This window comes from Mesocricetus auratus, unplaced genomic scaffold (genome assembly GCF_017639785.1).
Source record: "Mesocricetus auratus isolate SY011 unplaced genomic scaffold, BCM_Maur_2.0 Super-Scaffold_100027, whole genome shotgun sequence".
In the NCBI taxonomy this organism is placed as follows: domain Eukaryota; kingdom Metazoa; phylum Chordata; class Mammalia; order Rodentia; family Cricetidae; genus Mesocricetus; species Mesocricetus auratus.
The window spans coordinates 4,532,052-4,556,843 of NW_024429208.1; the positions used below are offsets into that span (position 1 = coordinate 4,532,052).

A 24,792-nucleotide genomic window follows, 5' to 3' on the forward strand; every position below is an offset into this window, starting at 1 on the left:
CTCCATCGAAATCTAACCATGATGTGGGTGCATCCCAATCCCAGGGGGGCGTGGCGTCTAGCCATGTGGAGACCTGCCCCTGGGCTGCCCTGCCAGGACCTCTCAGGTGACCCCGCTGTTAAGGTTGCCCTGTGAGCTTCACATCCAGGCTCTGGTGTCTTCAAGGCCACCAGGTGCAGTGGGCAGTGTTCCGAGTTTCTTTCAGGGCCAAGGCCCAGGGCAGGGGAAGCAGAGCCCAGGTGCCAAGCCGCCCTGTCCTGGGGAGGCACCTGTCACCCCCCCCCCTCCAGTCGGGTTTCTCCTGCCTGCATAGAGCTCCTCATTGAGATCCCGCTAGGTGGCATCCAGAGAAGAGTCCTGTCCCAAGCCAGCTGTCTGTGGTCTTCACAGCTCTGTGAGGTGAGGACATGGTGTCTGACTAGGAGCAGACTCAGGTTAACTCTGCTCTCTCTCCCCACCTGGTGAGCTTGACCCTGGCTCCTCCCAAGTCAGGGTCGCCCTGCTGTCTCCTTGAGCCACGGCTGGGAGTCTGGGAAGGTCCTGGGCAAGAAAGCTTCTAACGTGGCAAACTGGTGAAGGAGCCAGGGCTCTGGCTCGGGAAGCTCAGTGGGACAGCAGGGCAGCGCCAGAGCAACAAGTCAGCCTTGCAAGGCAGAGGGAGCAGGCAGGTGGAGCTCTCGCTCCGTTCTGCGCCAGGGCCTCTCTGCGGTTGCAGCCGTTTGCATTTCCTGAAACCGGATCTTGGTGTCAGAGCCGCCCCTGCGCCGGGGCGGGCGCCTCAGCCATGGCCCTGCGCAAGGAGCTGCTCAAGTCCATCTGGTACGCCTTCACCGCGCTGGACGTGGAGAAGAGCGGCAAGGTCTCCAAGTCCCAACTCAAGGTGAGGGGCGTCCTCGGGGTCTAGGGGAGGCACGGTCGCTTTTCCAGTTCCCTCCCATCCACCGAGAATCAGACGTGGAAGCCTTGGCTACTTGGCAGGCACCTTGCCATCCAGCAGCCCGGGCCCTGGCGGAGTGCTGGCACAGGGTAGGTAACAGAGCCAGCATAGCTCAGTGGTTGCTTCCCAGAGGCCCCCAGGCACGTGTCACCACAGTCACCGTCCAGAACCAAATGCCCTGACTGGACAGCTGAGGTGGCACCATGGGGTTCCGGGATTCCGCGGCCTGCCCCCTTCCCAGGTTTCTTGTGGGCTCCCTGGAGTCATGCTTGGACACGCACCCTGCTCCTCCCTGAGCCTCCCTCGTGGCTCTGAGGAAAGACAGTTAGTTGGAGCTTGCCAGTCACTTCCTTTGGAGCCTCCTCCATTTGTGAAGCAAGCTGGCTACTGAAACAGTATGTGGGCCAGCCCAAGTATGTGGGGCCAAAGTCTCCACCGTGTTGCTACACAGCTCACCGTCCTGCTCCACCTACCAGCACAGGAACATCAGGTTGGGAAATTTGCCTTATGCCTTGAGACTTCAGGCTGAGAGTGGGGGGGAAGCCAGGCCCAGGAAAACCCCATCAGTGACCACCCCTGTCGCCTTAAAACCATCCGGTCTGGCCAGTGCCAGGGAAACGGAGTAGCTCTCTCCTTCCTGGGTAGGCGGCTTCCTTCTGGGGGAGACACAAAGGCCTGGGCTGCTGTGTGCAGGGGAGAACTTCAAAGCAGCTCCACTCTCAGACCCTGCCTGGGGACCCACCCACTCTCTGCAAACACTTCAGTGTCCCACACGAAACTGTGGCCCACAAGGCCCTGTGAGGAGCCAATGTGAGGCTAGGCTGTCTCTCCGTCTGGCCACGTCCCCCTCAAAAGACCTCCATGACCAAGACGGGAAACCTGGGAGGCAAATGGGACAGAATAGACATGTCCCCTCCCCATCTCAACCCTGACATAGCTGAAGCTGGGTCCTATGGACTTACAAGCTCCAATTTAGTCCTTTCCTGTCTGTCCCTTAGATGGATTTGTGAGCACCTAATGACTAATGCTCTGCTTCCCCAGGAAGTAGACCAGTGCCACCTCTGGTCCCCTCGGGAGGCAGGTTATTCCTTCCACCCTGTGTAAGTCCGACTCATGGCATCCAGTTGAGTTCTGCCCAAGAAGGGAAACTGGATCATCTGAACACCAGTTCTGCAGAGCTGGGCCCCACCCACCTTCTTCCCACCCAGTCTCTTTAGTACCCCGCCACATGGCTTCTTGCTCCCAAGATGGTATGTTCCACCTCTACGACCTTTGGCACCTCTCCAGGCTCTCTCTGTGCCTTACATGCTAAGGGCGCATCGCTAGATTAGTTCCCATTTTCTGGTGGCATCTGCCAGGCAGGTCTCCCAACTAGAGCTCTCTCTGTGTTAGCTTCTGACTGACTGACCCCGTTCCCACTCCCCGAGCAACACCCACAGGTTGAGTATTTCTGGGGAAGAGTCTGAAAGTGAGCTCAAACGGAGCCCACTTGTAGTGACATCTCTGGCCACACAGGATTAACAGTGAGTGTCACACCTGCCCGACAGGAAACTTGTCCACTCTCAAACTAATCCCCAGAGCCTCAGGCCACAAGGAGATGAGACAGAAATGGCAGGGTCCCTGCCCAGGAGGAGAGGGCTTCCCCCAGGCCCTTGGTGACGGATGCTACACTGGGAGGAAGTGGGGACAGCAACGGAGGCGGGGCAGAGGCAGAGGAGGAATGGAGAAGTGGTCAGAAGATGGGAAGAGGCTGAGCTGAGCGGCAGATGCTGCAGCCGGGTACACCCTGACTTCTGTAAACGGCAGATGCTGCAGCCGGTACACCCTGACTTCTGTGAGCGGCAGATAGATACTGCAGCAGGGTACACCCTGACTTCTGTGAGCGGCAGATAGATACTGCAGCAGGGTACACCCTGACTTCTGTGAGCGGCAGCTACTGCAGCAGGGTACACCCTGACTTCTGTGAGCGGCAGATACTGCAGCAGGGTACATCCTGACTTCTGTGAACGGCAGCTACTGCAGCCGGGTACACCCTGACTTCTGTGAGCGGCAGATACTGCAGCAGGGTACACCCTGACTTCTGTGAGCGGCAGATACTGCAGCAGGGTACACCCTGACTTCTGTGAGCGGCAGATACTGCAGCAGGGTACACCCTGACTTCTATAAACGGCAGATGCTGCAGCCGGTACACCCTGACTTCTGTGAGCGGCAGATAGATACTGCAGCCGGGTACACCCTGACTTCTGTGAGCGGCAGATACTGCAGCAGGGTACACCCTGACTTCTGTAAACGGTAGATACTGCAGCAGGGTACACCCTGACTTCTGTAAACGGGATGGAGGGAGGCCCAGGGTGAGCCGCTGATTAACAGGGTTCCTAGCCTTTGTGCACTCTCTGGGGGGCAGTTGGGAGGCTGGCCCTGGCCTCACCTCTCCCACCCCCCCAAGTGTTCATAGAGAGCTGCCTTGGCTAGCCTGGGTACATCCCACTGAGGCCAGAGGAGGAGGAGGAGGAGGAGGAGGAAGAGGAGGAGGAAGGGCAGAGAAAAGCCCAAGGGGTTGGATGTGGCAGCACACACCTGTGATCCCAGCACTGGGGTTAAAGCAGGATACCCCAGAGAGTCTCAAAAAAACAAAACAAAACAAAAAACCAATAAGTAAACAAGCCCAAAGGACGGAGAGTGACTGTTTTGTTTTCCCTGGAGAGTAGAAGGAAGCTGTTTGGGGAATTTCCTCTGGGAACCCTTTTACTTACTTATCTATTTATTTAACTCCTACTGCATTTACTCCTGTGTCTGTGTGTGGGGGAGGGGGTGAACCACAGTATGCGTATGGAGGTCAGAGGACAGCTTGGCAGGTTGGGTCCCTTCCACCAGGTGGGTCCCAGGCATTGAGCTCAGGTTGTCTGGCCTGGGGCAAGCACTTTTATCTGCTGAGCCTTGTCATAGGATCTTACCTTTAATCCTAGCACTCGGTGTAGCCCAGGCTGACCTCAAATTCACAGAGAGTCTTCTGCCGCTGCCTCCCCCGAGTGCTGGGACTAACGGTATGTGCCACCATGCCTGGCTGTGTCTCTTAGAAGGATGATCTAGAAGCTACACAGAGGTCACACCTCAGATCCCGGCACTCAGGGGGGCTGAGGCACGGGAGTTGAGGAGAATTTGGGTTCAGCCTGGGCTACAATGTGAGCTTCTTTCTCAAAAAAGCAAACCAAACAAATAAAAAGGAAAAGTTTTTTTTTAAAGCAGTTTGTGTGGGAGAGATAACTCATGCTTCATGAGGTCACTGCCTGCTGCTTTTAAGGACTCTTACCCTATGTGCACCTCTGACGCCTCCCTGTTAGACAGGGGTCTGGTATCTGAAGGCTTGGGACTGCAGAGCCAGCCCTTCCGAATTCTTGTGGTCAGTGTAGACATGACTGCCAACCTCTCCCTGGACCCTGGACCCCAGTCCCCAGGGAGAAAAGCTCTACACCACACCTGCAGAGGGAAGAGTGAACACACAGAACCTTCTAGGCCCAGGCCTGCTCACCCTGAGGTCAGGGGCGGAGGGGCCAGTGGGGGATTGTAGGTGTCCTCTGAGGGAGTCCAGATGTCAGCATACGGAAAATAGACACCTAGACCCCACCACTGGAAACTCTGAGTCAGTAGGGCAGGGCAAGGTTAGACCTTTCAGTTTCACCAGCTCCAGTGGAGACCCAGAGGGGGCCTCGGAGATAGACCCTGGGCAAGACACTTCCTCCATTTCCTCACCTGTGAGTGGAGGATACCTCCTGGCCAGGGCTGATTGAGATCTGCTGCAGTGAGCACCTGCTCAACAGTGCCCCACCCCTGCGGCTTCCTTTCCCGCCCCTCACCCCAACCCAGTCTAGTAGTCTGAGGTCAGCCTCTCTGTGTGGAGGCCCCAGCACCGCCGCCTCCTGACAACCGTCCTGCCCGCCCGAGGCTGGGGTCCGCAGATTCACTCACAGATGAGGACCCCCACTGCAGACGGGCTGCGCCAAGGAAGGGAGCAGGCCCGGAGACGCAGCCTCGCTGACAAGAGGGCTTAGCTAGTGTGCATGGGGCCCTGGGTTGGGTCTCCAGCACTGCCTAAACTACTGGGCACAGTAGAGAACACATGTAATCACGACAAGCAGGGGATCAGGAGTTCAAGGTCATACAGAATGGGTTTGAGGCCAGCCCAGAATACCTGTCTCAAAACAAAACAAGAATGGGCTGGAGGGATGGCTCAGTGGTTAAGAGCACTGGCTGCTCTTGTAGAGGTCCCGCATGGTTGGCTCACGATTCTCTGTGACTGTAGTTTTATAAACAGGCAAGATGGTGTCAACCTAAGGTAGAAGGATTGGAAGGCCAGCCCAGGCTGCAGAGTGGGACCCTGTCACAAAGGCTCCCTCCACTTTTTTGTCATAAAGGCAATATATGCTCCGGACTTAAACAGCAACATCAACACACCGGTAGGCTGGTGGGAAGGCTCAGCAGGTGAAGGCACCTGCTGCCAAGCCCGGCGTCCCGAGGTTGATTCCCAGCACCCACCTTGGAAGGAGAGACCTGACTCCCCATAAGCTGTTCTCTGAGCTCTGAGCGCTGTTAAAATAACAGATTTAAAAACAAGGTGCACACTAACCACTGTTATTACTCTGCCCAGTTATTAAGTTGGTTCCTGAAATAGTCATGTGTTGTCCCTGTTTGTGTATTTCTGGGTGTCACCCAGTCCTCAAGGACAAGAACTCTTAAGCCAAAACCTTTCCTCAGAGCTCAGCTGATCTATGTTGAATGTCTAAGTGATTCCTGAGAGCTGTGAAGTGTGTACCCACACACACACATAAATAAATAAATGGCTGGATGGCTGGATGGCTAGATGGATGGCTGGATGGCTGGATGGATGGATGGCTGGATGGATGGATGGATGGCTGGCTGGATGGATGGATGGATGGATGGATGGATGGCTGGCTGGATGGATGGATGGATGGCTGGATGGATGGATGGATGGATGGATGGATGGATGGATGGATGGATGGCTGGATGGATGGCTGGATGGCTGGATGGATGGCTGGATGGATGGCTGGCTGGCTGGCTGGCTGGCTGGATGGATGGATGGATGGATGGGCCTGGTGGTGGTGGCACACACTTTAATCCTAGCACTCAGAAGACAGAGGCAGGTGGGTCTCTGAGTTAGAGGCAAGCCTGGTCTACAGAGTGAGTTCCAGAATGGTCAGGGCTACACAGAGAAACCCACTATCCAAAACACACACACACGCGCGCACACACACACACACACTCCTTAAGGGTGGCTTAGCTGTTAAGGGAACTAACTGCTCTCTCCAGAAGTCTAGGGTTTGGCTCCCAGAACCTACGCCGTAACTCACAACTGTCTGTAACTCCAGCTCCAGGGAATCTGACGCCCTCTCTGGCTTCTTCGGGCACAGCATGCACGTGGTGCATAGACAGATGCAGGCGAAATAAAATTGTTTTTAAATCTTTTTTTAACTTTAAAGAGACATTAAGACCTAGAGAGCTTACACTGCTCTTACAGAAGACCCGAGGTTGACTCGCAGCACCCACGTCAGATGCTCACAGCCTGTAACTCACACTTGTGAGCACACACACTTGTGAGCACACACTTGTGAGCACATACTCACACATAGGCACACACACAGCACATAACTTAAGGTAAAATAAATCTGCATTAGATGAAAACAAAGTATAAAACAAAAAATGCTGAGTTAAAGGCCACATCCAATTTAGAATATTAATTTTTTTTGTTGGTGGTGGTGGTAGTGTGTGTGTGTACACACACACATGGGTACCCTCAGAGTCCAGAAGAGGCTGTCAGACCTCCTGAATTACATGCAGCTGTGAGCTGTCTGGTGTGGATCCCTTGCACTGAGCTCAGGTCCTCTGGAAGAGCAGCCAGTGCTCTTAACCGCTGAACCATCTCTCCAGCCCACATCCTATTTATTTACTTATTTATCTATTTGATTTTTCAAGGCAGGGTTTCTCTGTGGCTTTGGAGGCTGTTTACTTATTTACTTATTTGGTTTTTTTGAGGCAGGGTTTCTCTGTGGCTTTGGAGGCTGTCCTAGAACTAGCTCTTGTAGACCAGGCTGGTCTCGAACTCAGAGATCCACCTGTCTCTGCCTCCCGAGTGCTGGGATTAAAGGCGTGCACCACCAACACCCGGCTGCCCACATCCAATTTTAAGCTGATAGATTCTTGAATACCACAAAGATGCCTAATTTAGCCAATTATGGCAGCACACATCTGTATTCTCAGCCTTGGACCGTGGAGACAGAAGGATCATGAGTTCAAGGTTATCTTTGGTTACATAGTGAGCTCAAGACCAGCCTTGGCTACATGAGACATACACAGATACTAATTCTCACCATGGTGGCAGGATTTGTTGTTGTTGGTTTTTGGTGGTGGTGATGGTAGTGGTGGTTTTTTGTTGTTGTTTTTTGAGACAGGGTTTCTCTGTGTAGCTCTGTCTGTCCTGGAACTCACTCTGTAGACCAGACTGGCCTTGAACTCACAGAGTTCCACCTATCTCCCTAGTGCTGGGATTAAAGGTGTGAGCCACCACAGCCTGGCACATTGTTGAAATTTAAATCCTTTTTCTTTTAATTAAAAAAGCAACTGGGGCTGAAGACATGACCTCTGGATACAGATATTTACTAACGAGCCTGTCAACGTCTCCAACATGGTGGGAGGAGAGAACCGGATCCTTAAAGCTGCCCTCTGACCTCCACATGACAGCTTGGTTAAAGCTCTGCCCTGGCCACACATGATGAATAAATGTAATAAGAAATTTTAAGTCACTTTATACAGTGACGGGTACATAGAGGGTGACAGGTATACAGCAGTGCCCCCCCATGAGACAGGGTCTCACTGTGTATCTGTGGCTGACCTAGAACTCTCTGTGTAGGCCAGGATGGGCTGGAACTCACAGAGATTCACCCCCCTCTGTCTCCTGAGTGCTGGCATTGAAATTGTGCTGAGTAGGCGGTTATTTTTAAACACTCGCACCGTCTGTGATTAAGCAGTGGAACAGAATTTCCCCGGGGCCGCGCCTCCCCTTCTCTTCTTGGTCTAGCTTCAGCCCCTCGTTTTAGCGTCATGAGTCTGCTCAGCCAGTGCCCGCCCCCACGCACCATCCTGGCCACTCGGCTACCATCGGTCTCATTTCTCCATCTCCTTAGCCATTTCTCGAGAGCATTCTTTGAGCCCTCCATAGCTCCCTCGCTCAGACTCAGCTGGGTGTGCATGGCAGCCTGAATGCTGGATCTTCCATTAGAAATGATCAAGTCAATGGAATGTGTGTCCCTGCAGGTAGCCTAGCATTTGTGGGAAGAAGCACCTGGGCTTTAGAATCTTGCCACACAGGCTTGGAATCCCAAGCTCCCATTTGTATCTTTTCCTTTTTCTTTTTTTTAAGATTTATTTATTTATTATGAATACAACATCCTGTCTCCATGTATCCCAGCATGCCAGAAGACGGCACCAGATCTCATTATAGATGGTTGTGAGCCACCATGTGGTTGCTGGGAATTGAACTCAGGACCTCTGGAAGAGCAGCCAGTGCTGTTTTTTTTTTTTTTTCCGAGACAGGGTTTCTCTGTGGCTTTGGAGGCTGTCCTGGAACTCACTTTGTAGACCAGGCTGGCCTCGAACTCACAGAGATCCGCCTGCCTCTGCCTCCCAAGTGCTAGAATTAAAGGCGTGCGCCACCAACGCCCGTAGCCGGTGCTCTTAACCTCTGAGCCACCTCTCCAGCCCCCAAGCTCCCATTTGTTTCTCTCACTGAGTCCTGCTTTATAGAAAGCACCAACTGGTAATAAAATAATGGGAAAGGTGGCCATCTCGCAGATCTGAATCACAGCTCTGCCAACTGAGTAGGACCTGAAGATTTCTTCACGTGTTGGCCGGGAACATGGAAGTCTCTGTGGGGGTGGGGGCGTTGTGAATGACTTAACGCATGATTTAATGACTGGAGGCACGGGGTGGCGCCCTAAGAGGACTCAGCCGAGGCAGGGTGGGCATGAAGGAACAGGCAAAGCGGTCAAGGCCTGGCTGGGTGCAGGAACGCAAACTGTCGCTCTGTCCAAGGTGCTGTCCCACAACCTGTACACGGTCCTGCACATCCCCCACGACCCCGTGGCCCTGGAGGAGCACTTCCGGGACGATGACGATGGCCCCGTGTCCAGCCAAGGCTACATGCCCTACCTCAACAAGTACATCCTAGACAAGGTGGGGCCTAGCTTGTGGGCGTGTCCCTTCCCCAGAACCCTAACACCTAGCTTTCTGCTCGGTCTCTCCACTCGCCCGGTAAACTCCCATTCCTGTCCACGCTGCTCATCCCTGCTCCCCCCGCCCCGTCTCCGCTCCCCACCCCGTCACCCATTCCCTACAGCCTGCCCTCTATCTTAGATTCCTAGTCTCCCTGCCAGAGCCCACCCTGACCCCCACCCTGATCATCGCACTGCCTTTGCAGGGTCTCCTTGTCTGTGCTGTCCCCTGGGGCTCCCCTCCTTTCTCCCTTGGCGGAGAGACTAGTGTCACTGTTGCCGGGGAAATTAGGGGGAGAAAACGGGAGTTACTGGTAAGGTGCCTGAACTAGCTTGAATTTGGTCTTGGGCTTGGCAGAGGCAGGGAGTGGGGTTTCTAGATGAACGGAAGAGACCAGGCTGCAGCAGGGATGGGGCAGCTGGCTGACTTGCAGGCCTCCTGGCAGGTGGAGGAGGGGGGCTTTCGTTAAAGAGCACTTCGATGAGCTCTGCTGGACGCTGACGGCCAAGAAGAACTATCGGGCAGATAGCAATGGGAACAGCCTGCTCTCCAATCAGGACGCCTTCCGTCTCTGGTGCCTCTTCAACTTCCTGTCTGAGGACAAGTACCCACTGATCATGGTTCCCGATGAGGTAAGGGCGACCTCACACCCAGGGATCAAATCACTCAGGGCCAAGCCCCCCTGACAAAGCCATGATGGAAGACAAGGCTGTCTTTGGATACTGAGGACTGTCCACATGGCGTCACCTATACCTTCGTCTAGGAGAAGCAAAACTCCATTTCCATCGGTGTTTTCTGTAAGGAGAAACATGAGCCACAAAAGCTTGTGTTCCGCATCAGTATAAGTGCCCGGCACACTGATGAGTTTTACACGATACACGAGAGCATTCAGATTGAACAGAGGGATTCTTTTTTTTTTTTTTTTTTTTTTTTTTTTGGTTTTTACGAGACAGGGTTTCTCTGTATTGTTTTGGAGGCTGTCGGTCCAGCCTGGCCTCGAACTCACAGAGATCCGCCTGCCTCTGCCTCCCGAGTGCTGGGATTTAAGGCGTGCGCCACCAATGCCCGGCGAACAAAGGGATTCTTAAATGCACTGGTAATCTAGGAAGGTACTTTGTTAAAGGGGGGGCCTCTCGAGGACAGGAAGTAACTCTGGTTACAGAAAGTGGACAACCAATTCTGGCCTTGACCTCAAAAGGTTCCTTTTCCTTCCTTCCTTCCTTCCTTCCTTCCTTCCTTCCTTCCTTCCTTCCTTCCTTCCTTCCTTTTAAACTGGAGAGCCAGTAGACTCCAAAGATATAGGGAAGAGCTTGGACTTGGAGTCTGGTCCCTACCTCCTCCTACTAAACCTCCAGTGGAGACCCAGTGGTCCCAGCGGGACAGCCCTAAAGAGAGTCTCTCAAGACTGCTGGGGCCAGTGTGGACACTCTAATCCGATCCCTGCAGTTAGGGCAAGGTGGCCCCTCAGAGAGTAGGAAGACTGTCTTCTGTGAGAACAAGCCGTAGCAGGATATACCCCCAACCACCACTTCCTGTTCCTCTGCCGTGGGTTTCCTGCCTGCCCGGCTAACCTCCAGCCTTACTTCTATTGATCTCCGGCAAGGGAAGGATCTTAAGGGCCGGGGTTTGGCTTTGGAACCAGAAACCCAAATGGAGTGCTGGCTGCCTCCACTTGCAGTGTGACTTGAAGTAAGTCACTTTCCACATTGTCCCTTGATTTTTGCCATAGGCAAAGCTTAGGGCATTGGGTAGAAGGGTTCTTTTTTGTTTTTGGGGGGGTTGTTTGTTTTTTGTTTTTGTTTTTTTGAGACATTGATTTTCTCTGTTGTCCTGGCTATCATGGTACTTGATCCGTAGACCAGGCTGGCCTCCAACTCCCAGAGATTCACCTGCCTCTGTCTCTGGAGCCCTGGGATTAAAGGTGTATGCCACCACCCCTGTGAATGACCCTACTTTTATTTTATGGAAGAAAGGAACTGGACTTAGGATGGGGAAGAGGGGGCTTCCGGGGGTATGGTTAGGGTTCTGGGGTTCCTGCTCAAATCTTTCTCCTGGCTTCCACCTGTGTGTGACCTTACCATGCCCTTGTCCCTTGCCCTTGCTGCTGATGTCACCTGGCCTCCCTCTCCCCTCCAGGTTGAGTATCTGCTGAAGAAGCTTCTGGGCAGCCTGAGTTTGGAGATGGGCTTGGGCGAGCTGGAGGAGCTGCTGGCTCAGGAGGCTCAAACTGCCCAGACCTCTGGGGGACTCAGCGTCTGGCAGTTCCTAGAGCTCTTCAACTCTGGCCGCTGCCTGCGGGGTGTGGGTCGGGAGTCCCTCAGCATGGCCATCCAAGAAGTCTACCAAGAACTTATCCAAGATGTCCTGAAGCAGGTCAGCCTGAGAGAACCATCAGGAGGGGGTGATGGAGACCTAGAGGAACATTGGGAGGGGTGATGGAGACCTAGAGGAACATGGGGAGAGGGTGATGGAGACCTAGAGGATCATGGGAAGGGGGTGATGGAGACCTAGAGGATCATGGGAAGGGATGATGGAGACCTAGAGGATCATGGGGAGGGTGATGGAGACCTAGAGGATCATGGGGAGAGGGTGACGGAGACCTAGAGGATCATGGGAAGGGGGTGATGGAGACCTAGAGGATCATGGGGAGGGGGTGATGGAGACCTAGAGGATCATGGGAAGTGGGTGATGGAGACCTAGAGGATCATGGGGAGGGTGATGGAGACCTAGAGGATCATGGGGAGGGGGTGATGGAGACCTAGAGGATCATGGGAAGGGATGATGGAGACCTAGAGGATCATGGGGAGGGGGTGATGGAGACCTAGAGGATCATGGGAAGGGGGTGATGGAGACCTAGAGGATCATGGGGAGGGGGTGATGGAGACCTAGAGGATCATGGGAAGGGTGATGGAGATCTAGAGGACCATTGGAAGGGGTGATGGAGACCTAGAGGATCATGGGGAGGGGGTGGTGGAGACCTAGAGGATCATGGGAAGGGATGATGGAGACCTAGAGGATCATGGGGAGGGGGTGGTGGAGACCTAGAGGATCATGGGAAGGGTGATGGAGACCTAGAGGATCATGGGAAGGGTGATGGAGACCTAGAGGATCATGGGAAGGGATGATGGAGACCTAGAGGATCATGGGGAGGGGGTGGTGGAGACCTAGAGGATCATGGGAAGGGTGATGGAGACCTAGAATCATGGGGAGGGCGATGGAGACCTAGGAGGCCGCTCTGACTTGCCTCTGGCCACAGGGCTATCTGTGGAAGAGAGGGCACCTGAGGAGGAACTGGGCAGAGCGCTGGTTCCAGCTGCAGCCCAGCTGCCTCTGCTACTTTGGGAGTGAAGAATGCAAGGAGAAGAGAGGCACCATCCCTCTGGACGCTCAGTGCTGTGTGGAGGTGAGGGCAGTGTGTAGACTAAGGGTCAGGAACAGGGGTGGAGGGAAGAGGAACCTCGCTGTAATGGTTCCGCTGAGGTCAGTACAGTTCAGACACACCTGGCTGCCTTGAACCGTCCTCACCCACATCAGCACTTTCTTCCCTTTGTAAGTGGTCAAACCCAGAGTCTCTAGCATGGTAGGCAGGTGTTCACCATCCCAGCCCCGCATCAGCGCCTTAAAACGACTAAAACCACCACCAGACACAGAAGTCATTGGTGGATTGTTAAACTTAGAGATTTCAGAGGACATGATTCATATCTACACATCATAGCGAATCTTTCCAGTTTTTCTTCCTGTGAGACAGGGTTTCTTGTAGTCTAGTATGACCTTGAACTTATTTATATAGTCAAGATAGTCAAGAGTATGAATTCCTAATTCTCTTGCTTCTTCTGCTTCTCAAATACTGGGATAGTGTGTGTGTGTGTGTGTGTGTGTGTGTACGTGTATACATGTTCCCATGAGTGTACATGCACATGTGTTTGTAGGTGTGCATGCACACGTATATGGAAACCAGTGTTTAAACTAGGTGTCATTCCTCAGGAGCTATACACCTTGTTTGTTTGGTGTGTGTGTGTCTAGAAACCATCCTTTGATGTTATTTCTTCAGGAGCCACCTACCTGATTTTAGAGATAGAGTCTTGTAGCAAGCTTTCTCTGGGCCGCCAGCCAGCTCCCAAATAAAGACACAGAGACTTATTAGTAATGAATGTAAAGTCTTATTTTATTCTTGTCCCACTAGCTCTTATAACTTAATTTAACCTGTTTCTCTTCATCTGTGTCTTGACTCGGGCCTTTTCCTTTAATTCTGTATGTCCTACTTTTCCTGCTTCCTCTGTCTAGCAGGCAGCTGCCTGGATGGCTGGCTCTGAGCATCTCCCTCTCTTTCTCCCTTGTTCTCCCCAGCCTGGATTCCTTCTCCTGCTTATTCTCTCTGCCCACCAGCCCTGCCTATCCCTCTACTGCCTGATTATTGGCCATTCTGCTTTTTTATTAGACCAGTACCTTAGGCAGGCAAGGTGAAACAAATCAACACATCTTTACCTCATTAAATAAATGCAGCATAAACAAATGTAATACACCTTTACACAGTTAAAATAATATTCCCCAACATAAATAAATGTAACACACCTTTACACAGTTAAAGTAATATTCCACAATATAAACAAATGTAACACACCTTTACACAGTTAAAGTAATACTCCACAGCAGTCTCTCATACTGAAACCTGCAGTTCACTGGTTCAGATAGGCTGGCCAGCAGAGAGATCCAGGGACTCTCCTGTCTCTGCCTCCTAGCACAGGGATTTTTGTGGGTGTATTCGAGACAGGCTTTCTCTGTGTGGCTTTGGCTGTCCTGGAACTCGTTCTGTAGGCCAGGCTGGCCTCGAACTCACAGAGATCCACCTGCCTCTGCCTCCCGAGTGCTGGAACTAAAGGTGTGCACCACCACCACCCGGCCAAGCACTGGGATTATAGTATCATGATGCCTGGCTTTTTAACCTAGTGCTGGGCTAGAACTCAGGAACTCGTGCTTTCACAATAAGCACTTTACTGAGCTACCATCCAGCCCTCCCAATCTCAGTTTGTTTGTTTGTTTGTTTTTAAGGTAAGGCAGAGTCTCTTACTGGCTTGGATCTTGCCGTGTAGGGCAGGCTGGTAGCCATCACGCTCTGGTATTATCTGTCTGTCTCCACCTCCTCAGTGCTAATAAAAAGCATGTACCGTCATACCCAGTTTTTATGACATCACATCTAGCTTCCTACATGAGTTCTAGGGATTGAACTGAGGTCAGTTGATAGTTGAGAACATCATACAACTTGTTTTGTTCATGTTTCCCTTCCCATTCCCCAACTCTTCCTCAGTCCACCCCTCCCCTTTCCCTACACACCCAGTTTTATATCTTTTTTTAATCTTTCAAGACAATTTGTGTGGTCCAAATATTCTTGGATTCTGGAGCATGGTTGACTTAGCAAGGTCTACACTCTCAGAGAAAGCTGGCTTCCTCTCCCAACAGCTGACCGTTGCCATTAGCACCCTGCCTGGGTTGCTATAGTGTGCCTGGCTCCCCTGTCCTTGCTGGATTGGGTCTGGCTTGGGCTCACACAGGTTTTGTCCGTGGTGTTGAAACTGCTGTGAATTCGTAGCTGCAGCTGTCCTGCCGTGTCCAGAAGATAACGTTTCTTTGCAGCCTTGAGTTGCCTCGGGCTCTGACAGTCTTTCATAATGACCCTGAGACTCGGGAGGGAGTTTGCAGTATGTGCGTTCCCCTTAGGGGTGAGCATTGTGCAATCTCTTACTCGGAAGGTCGTGGATCACGGTGTTTATCACCATCTACTGTGAGCAGAGGCTTCTCACATGAGGCATGCGACTGGTCTAGGGCTGATGCGTCTTTAGGAATAGTTTGATACTCTGTCCATCCAGCAGTGTAATCGTAGGGGTTTCTCCTCTAGGACCTATGACCTGTTTAGTGATAGCTCACTAATAATGGTGTCAAGTATAGGTTTCATCCTGTGAAGCAGGACTTTGATGTAATCAGAAAGTGACTGGTTACTCCCACGATGTTCCTGACACCGAAGTACCAGTGGGCACGTCTTTCCAGACCAGTCAGTACTGTGACTGAGCCTGAGTCACAGCTGAGCATGGTCGATGATGACTTCTCTCCAGTATCATACACCTTCCGGCACTGTGAAAACTAGCCAGGAGTGATACAGCTTCCAAGTTCACACTTCCAGCTTGGTTTTGCCACGTTCTGAGACTCAAGCATTTGGTGCCTTCAGCAATAGTGTCTTACGATCAAGTTGTGAATCGTAATTCCAACAGCCTGTAATGTGCGGCCATCTATGGGACCTGGTGGGCCAAAACTCCAAAAGTAGCCTCCGCCTGGCACTGGGCTTTTAAATGCTTATTTTTCATTTAATTTTATGTGTATGTGTACCTGAGTGTGTGTATATGCACCAGTTGTGTTCAAGAACCTGGGGCGGTAACGAAGAGTCAGGTCTGCCGGGACTAGAGTTAATGACAGTTGTGAGCTGCCGCGTGAGTTCTGGGAACCGAACCCACATCCTCTGCATAAGCAGTAAGCAAGCACTCTTAACTGCTGAGCCATCAGTCCGGCCCCCTGGCACGGGATGTATTTCTATTGGATATGTTTTCATTTCTCATTGGCACACACATGTATAGGAGGATCACTGGGCCATCTGATAATTCTAAGTTTTGAAGAAATGCCAGCTCTTTTTGTCAGTTGTGTCGTCTGATATGCTGGCCAGTGGGATCTAAGTATTACAGTCTCTCTATAGCTTTGCTTGTTGGTTTTAACATTAACGATTTATTAAGGGCTCCCAGCATTCAGGAGGCTGAGGCAGGGAAGACAGGAGGTAGAGGCCAACCTGGGCTACATATCAAAACCTTGTCTCAAGAAAAGGATAACCAGTTACTCAAGATAAATGTTGCATAGAAAACACCAGTCCAGGGGCTGGAGAGATGGCTCAGTGGTTGAGAGCACTGGCTGCTCTTCCGGAGGACCCAGGTTCAATTCCCAGCTCCCCCATGGCAGCTCACAACTGTCTGTGACTCTGGTTCCAGGGGATCTGACACCTTCACACAGGCATACATGCAGAAAACACCAATGAACTAAAGATAAATAAGTCATCGAAAATGTTAAAAAAAAAACACCAAACAACAAAACAAAAAACCACCAGTGCAGAGCTGGGCACATAGTGGTGCCCACCTTTATCCTGGCCCCTGGGAGATAGAAGAACTACATGAGTTCAAGGCCATCCTGGTCTACATAATAAGTTACAGGACATCTCAGACTACATAGTGAGACCCTGTCTCAAAAAAAAAAACCTGAAAACAAAAAAGGGAGAAAGCGCTACTGCAGACAGCTGCAGTTTTCCCACAGATCACAAACTTAGCAAATGCAGGGACGCCAGGCACAACTCTGATCACCAGTGCCCCAACCCTTGAAGAACACGTGAGAGACTAGGTAGAAATCAGTAGCTTAGGTGGTGAGGCCGCAGGCACAAGTTCAAGCATGTACCATGTGCCAAACCTTGTGGAGAGACTCCAAGATGAAAATGGCACCAGCTAGCCTTCAAAGAACAGAAACCAGAACCGTGGGCACACAGGCACCCGGTAACTAACCATTCACCGCAGACCCTGCAAACTCCTGGCAGGGTGGGGAAGGCCCCAGAGCAGATGGTCAGCCAGGAGGAGGGGGGGGGCTGGAGCTGGGGCACATGTGGCCCCCATCTCAGTGAAGTCATGTGACCTGGGCCATCCACCCCTCTCCTAGGTGCTTCAGGACCGCGAAGGGAAGCGCTGCATGTTTTGTGTGAAGACAGCTAGCCGCACGTACGAGATGAGCGCCTCAGACACGCGCCAGCGCCAGGAGTGGACGGCCGGTGAGTGCCAGCCTGGGCCTAGCTGGGCCTCGGTCACTTCGTCCGAGTGACCCTTGGCGGCCTAGGCCCGGGCTGATTCGGTCCCACTCGGCCCGTAGCCATCCAGACGGCCATCCGGCTGCAGGCGGAGGGGAAGACGTCGCTGCACAAGGACCTGAAGCAGAAACGGCGGGAGCAGAGGGAGCAGCGCGAGCGGCGCCGGGCAGCCAAGGAGGAGGAGCTGCTGCGGCTGCAGCAGCTGCAGGAGGAGAAGGAGAGGAAGCTGCAGGAGCTGGAGCTGCTGCAGGAGGCGCAACGGCAGGCCGAGCGGCTGCTGCAGGAGGAGGAGGAGCGCCGCCGCAGCCAGCACCGCGAGCTGCAGCAGGCTCTGGAGGGCCAGCTGCGGGAGGCGGAGCAGGTGAGGCTGTCCCGAGGGCGGGGCGGGGAGGACTTGGGGCAGGGCTAAAGCAGAGGGCGGGGTCATGACGGGAGAGTGACAGGAAGGGGACCGGGACTAGGCCTGGGTACACTGTGTAGCCTACGGTCTGGAGGATGCTGTGGGTGGAGCCCATAGGCCAATGGACGAACAGAGGCTGCTTGATGCTGTAGGCGGGGCCTGGGCAAAGGGCGGAGCCCGTAAGGTGGAGATGTGGGGGTGACCTAAAGGGTGGTGGGGTGGGGCCGTAATAGGGTGTAGCGCCTAGGGCAAACCCCTGGTGTAGAATGGGACCTAGTTCAGAAATCTTTTCGGGGGCCACGACTTGGGCCGAAAAAGCTGCTTAAGACCTGGTGATTGCGCCGGGCGTTGGTGGCGCACGCCTTTAATCCCAGCACTCGGGAGGCAGAGACAGGCGGATCACTGTGAGTTCGAGACCAGCCTGGTCTACAGAGTGAGTTCCAGGACAGGCTCCAAAACAATACAGAGAAACCCTGTCTCGAAAAACCAAAAAAAAAAAAAAAAAAAAAAAAAGACCTGGTGATTGCAAATAGTTTGGAACGAAGTCGGTCTAGACTTGAACTAGATTTTAACAAAACCAGTTTGGGGACTATAGGTTAGTAGGGAGGATGCGTGAGGAGGGCAGAGTAACGACGTGCAGAAACGGTTGAATTCATCATTTGAGAAAACTCAGTGCTAGGCCATCGCACTAGGCGCTTCCGGCACAAGCCTAGCATCCTGGATTCTATTCCCGGAACCCCCTAAAGATAGGCAGAGGAAACCGGCTCCACAAGGTTGCCGGCTGACCGCCGCAGGCACGCTGTGGCATGTGTGCCCATTACACCTCCACCGTAAGACCTGTGCGAGCCTAGCACGCACTGGGTCTCTCTGTATCCGGAACTGGAACTCCGTTCATGGAGCTAGGACGACGCTTTAGAGAAGTGATACTTGTAAGGAGTTCGATGAAGCCAGGCAGGGTGTCTCGCGCCTGTAATCTCGGCGCTGAGAAGGTGGGGACAGGAAGATCAAGGTCATCCTTGCTGTGTAGAGAGTTTGAGGCTAGCCGGGACCTCCCGAGATCCTGTCTCAAAGCACCAAGCGGGGCTGGAGTGATGGCCCCCGCAGTTAAGAGCACTGGCTGCTTTTGCAGAGACCCAGCTCGGGCTCCCGGCACCCACAGGGCAGCTAGAAGCAGCCGGCGGGTCCCACACTCTCTTCCGGTCTCTGTGGGCACTGCTCACACGTAGTGCAGACACATTTGCTTCAAGAACACCCATGCGCGTGAATAAAAACTTTGAAATAAAAAAGAGTTGAGTAACTTTTGGTTGTAATAACTGTAGTCCCCGGCACCCTGCATAATGATATTGTAATTGTTAGGGCAGGAGGTAGGAAGGGATTACCTTAATTTAATATGTTGTTTTATTATAATATAGCGCATTATGATGTTTAATTACATGTAATTATAGTCGGTGCTGTTTTGTGTGAGGTGCTGGATGGCAAACATAGGGGCTGTGGACAATACTAGGCAAGCCCGCAGCCGCCGAGCTACAGCCCCAGCAAACGTCTAGTTATTTCTAAGGCCCGTGCAAGGAAACAATAATTTGAGGCACCGGAACGGATCAGATCAGGAAAGTCCAACTAAAGACCCTCCATGCACGCATCCGGGCAGAGCCTGGGAAAGGCGGGAAGTAGCCTGTCTGTCTCCTCCGGTGCCCCACTGACTGGCTCTGCGCTCCCCACAGGCCCGGGCCTCTATGCAGGCGGAGATGGAGTTGAAGAAGGAAGAGGCGGCCCGGCAACGGCAGCGCATCGCGGAGCTGGAGGAGATGCAGGAGCGGCTGCAGGAAGCCCTGCAGCTGGAGGTGAAAGCTAGGCGGGACGAGGAGGCGGTGCGCCTCGCACAGACCAGGTAGGCACCAGGACGGGGTCCCCTTCCCGCCGGCGCCCGCGCGGACCGCGTGCCGTGTCCGTCCTCCCCACACCCCGCCACGGCTCTGAGAGGTCTCCCTGCGCTCCCGCAGACTGCTAGAGGAGGAGGAGGAGAAGCTAAAGCAGCTGATGCACCTGAAGGAGGAGCAGGAGCGCTACATCGAGCGCGCGCAGCAGGAGAAGCAGGAGCTGCAGCAGGAGATGGCGCTGCAGAGCCGGTCCCTGCAGCATGCCCAGCAGCAGCTGGAGGTGGTGCGGCAGAACCGGCAGAGGGCGGATGAGGACGTGGAGGTGAGACGCCGGCGGGCGGGAACCCGCAGAAGCCGGGGGAGCCAGTGTGTCACCTGTCCCTGCGCCAGAGCCAAGCTACCTTTCGTCAAACTCGCTGTGTTACCGCCTGCAGATTGCTTAACCTCTCTGAGTCCGAAGTCTCCCATTTGGGAAAGGAAACAGATAACTCTGGTTACCACAGTGAAACAAGCTAATACATGATATTTGGCATGTAAATACAGAACACACCCGTAGCCAGTGTATTTGCCAATAATGTAATTAGCTTGGCAGAATTTCTCCCTCCTAGTCGTCCAAGCCCTAGGCTTGTGCACACTCCTTGGAGCTTGAATCCCTGTAGATAAGGGTTCTAGGGTTGCTTTTATGTGTGTGTGTGTGTGTGTGTGTGTGTGTGTTTAAATTTTTTTTATTTCTTTTTATGTGTGTGGGTGCTTTGTCTGCATGTATGTCTGTGTACCGTGTGTGGGCAGCTCTCACAGAGACAGAGGTGTTAGTGTTGAATCCCCTAGGACTGGAGTTAGACAGTTGTGAGCCACCATGTGGGTGTCTCACCCCGGTCCTCTGAAGGCGGCCAGTGCTCCTAGCTGCCCAGCCATCTCTGCAGCCCAACGATGTCTTTCAGGATCTGGGAGCGTGGCTCAGTTGGTAGAGTGCTCGCCTGACTGGCGTCCACAAAGCCCCGGGCTCAATGCCCGCACTGCTTGTTTGTAGCAAGCGTTGTGGCTGTGATCTCAGCACTGCAGAGCTCCACAGGGTAGGATGACAAGTTCAGTCATCACCAGCTACATAGTCCAAATACACGAGGCCCCGGCTCAGAAAAGGAAATGAAACACACACTTTCTTTTAAAGCTTTTACTAGGTGTGGTGGCATAGGCCCTTAGTCCCAGCACTCAGGAGGCAGAGGCAGGCGGATCTCTGTGAGTTCGAGGCCAGCCTGGTCTACAGAGAGAGTTCCAGAACAGCCTGGGCTACACAAAGAAGCCCTGTCTCTAGGGAGACTGGGAGTAAACTGTTTATTTTATGTGCTATGTGTGCAAACAATGCACATGCAGGCATCCGAAGCCGGGAGAAGGCACCGAGTCCCAAGGCTGTGAGTCCCAGATGGTGTGAGCCGCCACACAGGTTCAGGAGCCGAACCCGGGTCCTCTGTAAGAGCAGCCAGCGCTCTTAGCCACCGAGACTTCTCTCTGGTCCCCTTCCCCCACCTTTTTTGAGACAGGGTCTCACGTAGCCCATGCTGGTCTCTAGCACGTTCTGTCGCCTGAGCCGTGACCACCTCCTCCTTCTATATACCAAGTATAGATTTCAGACATGCACCACCATGGCCGGCCTTACCTGAGTTTCCCGGAGAGATGTGGTCAGATTCTCAGGGGCTCTGACCCTGACCCGGCCACCATGGGTTGGCGGTTCTGATCCTTCCCACCACCTGCTCCACAGGCTGCCCAGCGGAAGTTGCGCCAGGCTAGCACCAACGTGAGACACTGGAATGTCCAGATGAACAGGCTCATGCATCCGATTGAGCCAGGAGGTGAGCCTTCCCTGGCCTGGGATGGAGAGGGGGAGGCTTCCCGGTCTCCTGGACCACAAAGGTGGGACCGAAGGCCAAAGGTCTCCCTTCTCCCGGGGCTGAGGCAGGAAAGACCCTCGCCTTTCCCACTCCAACTCACTTCTTGCTACCCCTTCCTCTCTGCCAGACAAGCGACCGACCACCAGCAGCTCCTTCACCGGCTTCCAACCCTCTCCGCTTGCCCGCCGGGACTCCTCTTTAAAACGCCTGACCCGCTGGGGTTCCCAAGGCAGCAGAACCCCTGCAGCCAACAGCAGTGAACAGAAGTCCCTCAATGGCGGGGATGAGGCTCCCACCGTGGTTTCCACCTCTCGGGAAGACACACTGGGTCCAGCACCAGAAAATTAGGCCTCTGATGACATCTTGTTCCTCTGAGGCTGTGTCCACTAGGACCCGGCTACAGTGAGCGACTCCAGCCACTGTGTAAGGCCCAGGCCCGACGACCAGAAGCCTGTCCAAGATAGGATGTGGTTGTCATTGTCACCAGGCCCCGACCACAGAGGCTGTGTGGGGGTATCACTACTTGAGAATATGGTTCTGTGCTTCAGTCTCGAGGACCCTGTGACCAGGGTTGGGAAAGGATCTGAACAATCAAGACAAAGGTCATCTGTCCCCAAGACAAAGGTCATCTGTCCCCAAAGGTCATCTGCCCTCTCCCCTGCAGACTTCCACCAAGCCATGGAGGCATACTTCCAAATAAAACTGCTCGCATCTATCCACTGCTCCCTCCCCCTCCCTCCCTTCCCCCAACCCTCCTTCAAGTTCAAGGTCCCAGGGGCAGCAGGTGTGGTGAGGTGGTCGGGGGTATGGATTGTGGGCTGATGGCTCTGACACTTTCTAGCGGGTGAACTTCACTCCCCATGCTGGTGGATGGAGGTGGTCGTAATCCCCGACGGAGAGGGCCTGCAGGAGCAGGAATTCACACTGGCACCATCATTAGCATCATCTGAAGTGCTCATTGAGCATCCGTTGTCTGCCTGGAGGCTGTCCACAGTACTTCACTCCCATAGCCACCCTAAGGGCTGGCTGACTGTCGTCCCAAGAACAGAGGTGCAGGCAGATCGGGGGAGTTTGTCCGAAGCCTTTCAAGTTTCCTTTTCACCCCATGTTCTCTCAACATGTGCCTTGTTCCCTCAGACAAAATGCCCGAGGCTCTAGACCCCACAAAGTTAGCTTCTGTCTTCAAGCCCCCACCACGAGCTTCCTGTCCTCCAGGACCGCTCGCTCTCCCCTATGCTCTTGTAGCTCTCTCTAGCATGCTTGAAGTCTAGATTGTTCTCCCCTTGCTCATGTGTTGGATGCTTGACCCCGGCGAGGGGCACTACTGTTGGGAGACTGTGGAGCCTGTAGCAGGTGGGACCCACCTGGGAAGCGGTTCCCTATGAGGTCAGCTCTGGTTCCTCTATGCTCCCTGCTTCCTGCGTTGCCAAGATGTAACCAACCGAACACGTCACCCCTGCTGTGCTGGAGTGAGCCCTCCCAAACCTAAGCAAGGAGAAACCTTTCCTCCCTTCTGTCAAGTGACACAGAAGTAGCAAATATGCCCTCCTTTCCCATCCTCGTAGCTTCGGAGTGTGGCACGGTCGACTCCTCCATTTGGCCCCATGTTTAATAAATCGCCAAGCCCAATCAGCTGGATTCTTTGGGTCACTCCCAAATCCACCCCAGTGGGTGCTGCGTCCAGTGGCCAGTGGTTTTGTCAACTAATTAAATATGAGCTTTGGCGGGAGTCCCTTCCAATCCTGCTGCCTGGGTGGGAATTCCAAAATGCAGCTGTGATCCTGGCTCTGTCCAGCCCCTCGGTGCTGTCTCAAAGGATTTGTAGTTGTTTGAGGTAGCGTCTCACTCGATAGCTCAGGATGGCCACCAATCAGCTTGTCCCTGAACATAGCATCTCACTCGATAGCTCAGGATGGCCACCAATCAGCTTGTCCCTGAACATAGCGTCTCACTCGATAGCTCAGGATGGCCACCAATCAGCTTGTCCCTGAACATAGGTAGGCACAACCACACTCGGCTACATCTGAGATTAATTCAATTAGTGCGTGCGTGCGTGCGTACGTGTGCGTTCGTGTGTGTGTGTGTGTGTGTGTGTGTGTGTGTGTGTGTGTGCATGTGCCACTCTAGAGGTCAGAGGACAACTTTCAGGACTCGGTTCTCTCCTTCTAACACGTAATCCCAGGAGTCAGGTACCTTTCCCGGCCGAGCCATCACCCTGGGCTTGCACTGTGAGTTCACCTGCCCCCCTTCCTGGCGGGGAATGACGGCCATGGCAATCAACCAAGGAAGACGTGCTACAGTTCTGCCTCGGGGATCTAGCCTCAGCTTCCTGCTTCTTGTAGGCCTCCCCGCGGCTGTCACCCCTCCTCATTTCATGTCACGGCATCTGTAACAGTGCTGAAGGCCCTTGAAGGCAAGGACCTGTCTTCCTCAGTGCTGTCCCCTGTGCGTGGCCCAGAGCTGGCTTCTGAGGAATCCGTGTAACAAACATATGTCAAATGGATGTGATGCCCGACTGGGGGCGGGGCACAGCTGGAAGGTGATGATGTAGCTGAGACTGGGGCTCAAACCCATCCCCCATCGAATCCGGTGAGTCAGGACCACGTGCCAGGTTTCCCGTTTAGCGTGAGCTGTTATCTAAAAAAAAAAAAATGGTTCCTGCCCTCCTGGAGCACAAAGTTCACAGCTTCTGCAGGTGAACCCGGTGCTCTTTCAAGGAAGTCTGTGACATCAGAAGTGTCACAGAACAGCTGCTAGCATTGAGAGGGTGCAGAGTTGAGGGTTGGGACCGGAAGTCCAAACTCCAAGTGCTGTGGGAATGACTGGAGCAGAGAGGGCCTCGCGGAGGAACTGGGGGTTGAGATTGCCCCGGCTACCGTTTCGTTTCTGCAGTGCCGAGGGTGGGAGTCAGGGCCTTGCAAATGTTCCCTCCTTACCACACACCGCTCAGGGGCTGCCTCTCCAGCATGTCCCTCCCCCACGTTTCTTGTGCTTGTCAATTTATTTAAATATGTATTCTTGCTGAGTGCTGGGCTATCCTCAGACTCATTCTGTAGCCGAGGCTAGCCTTGCACTCCCAGTCTCCCTGACAGCCTCTCGCATACTGAAATGTCAGGTGTGTGCCGCCAAGCTGGAAAGCCCTTAGTGGCCTACAGACATGAAGGAGAGCAGGACAACGCTCGTTGTAAGGTCTGAAGAAGCGCTGAGTTTTTGTGGGCACGAGAAGTCTGGATTCCCAGCCCCACCTGGCGCTGTAATTCCAGTACTGAAGGGCAGGAGGAGGCACGGAGGCAGGGGGTCACAGGTTTCCCTCCAAACAGGGATCGGGGAGAATACACAGAAAAAGAAAAATTTAAAGCCAGTCTGACCTGCATATTGAGTCTCCGTCACAGCACACACATGAGTGTGTACAACACACACACACACACACACACACACACACACACACACACACACACACAATCCAGCTATCGGAGGGGGTAGGATTGATGGCTAATGTCCTTCTAACTAGAGAAGGGAATCTATAG

At 53.4% G+C, this 24,792-nt stretch overlaps 1 protein-coding gene across 1 annotated transcript; it reads left to right on the top strand.

Moving 5' to 3' along the window:
• The first annotated feature begins 727 nt into the window (after window positions 1-727).
• Window positions 728-21,980, top strand: Def6 (DEF6 guanine nucleotide exchange factor). The gene is made up of 11 exons (XM_040732020.1): window positions 728-880; window positions 9,041-9,186; window positions 9,672-9,852; window positions 11,357-11,593; window positions 12,477-12,623; window positions 16,958-17,066; window positions 17,165-17,463; window positions 19,224-19,390; window positions 19,503-19,701; window positions 21,136-21,226; window positions 21,393-21,980. Exons 1-11 carry the CDS (start codon window positions 785-787, stop codon window positions 21,611-21,613), a joined length of 1,893 nt encoding a protein of 630 aa, XP_040587954.1. The 5' UTR covers window positions 728-784; the 3' UTR covers window positions 21,614-21,980.
• Window positions 21,981-24,792: the final 2,812 nt, after the last annotated feature.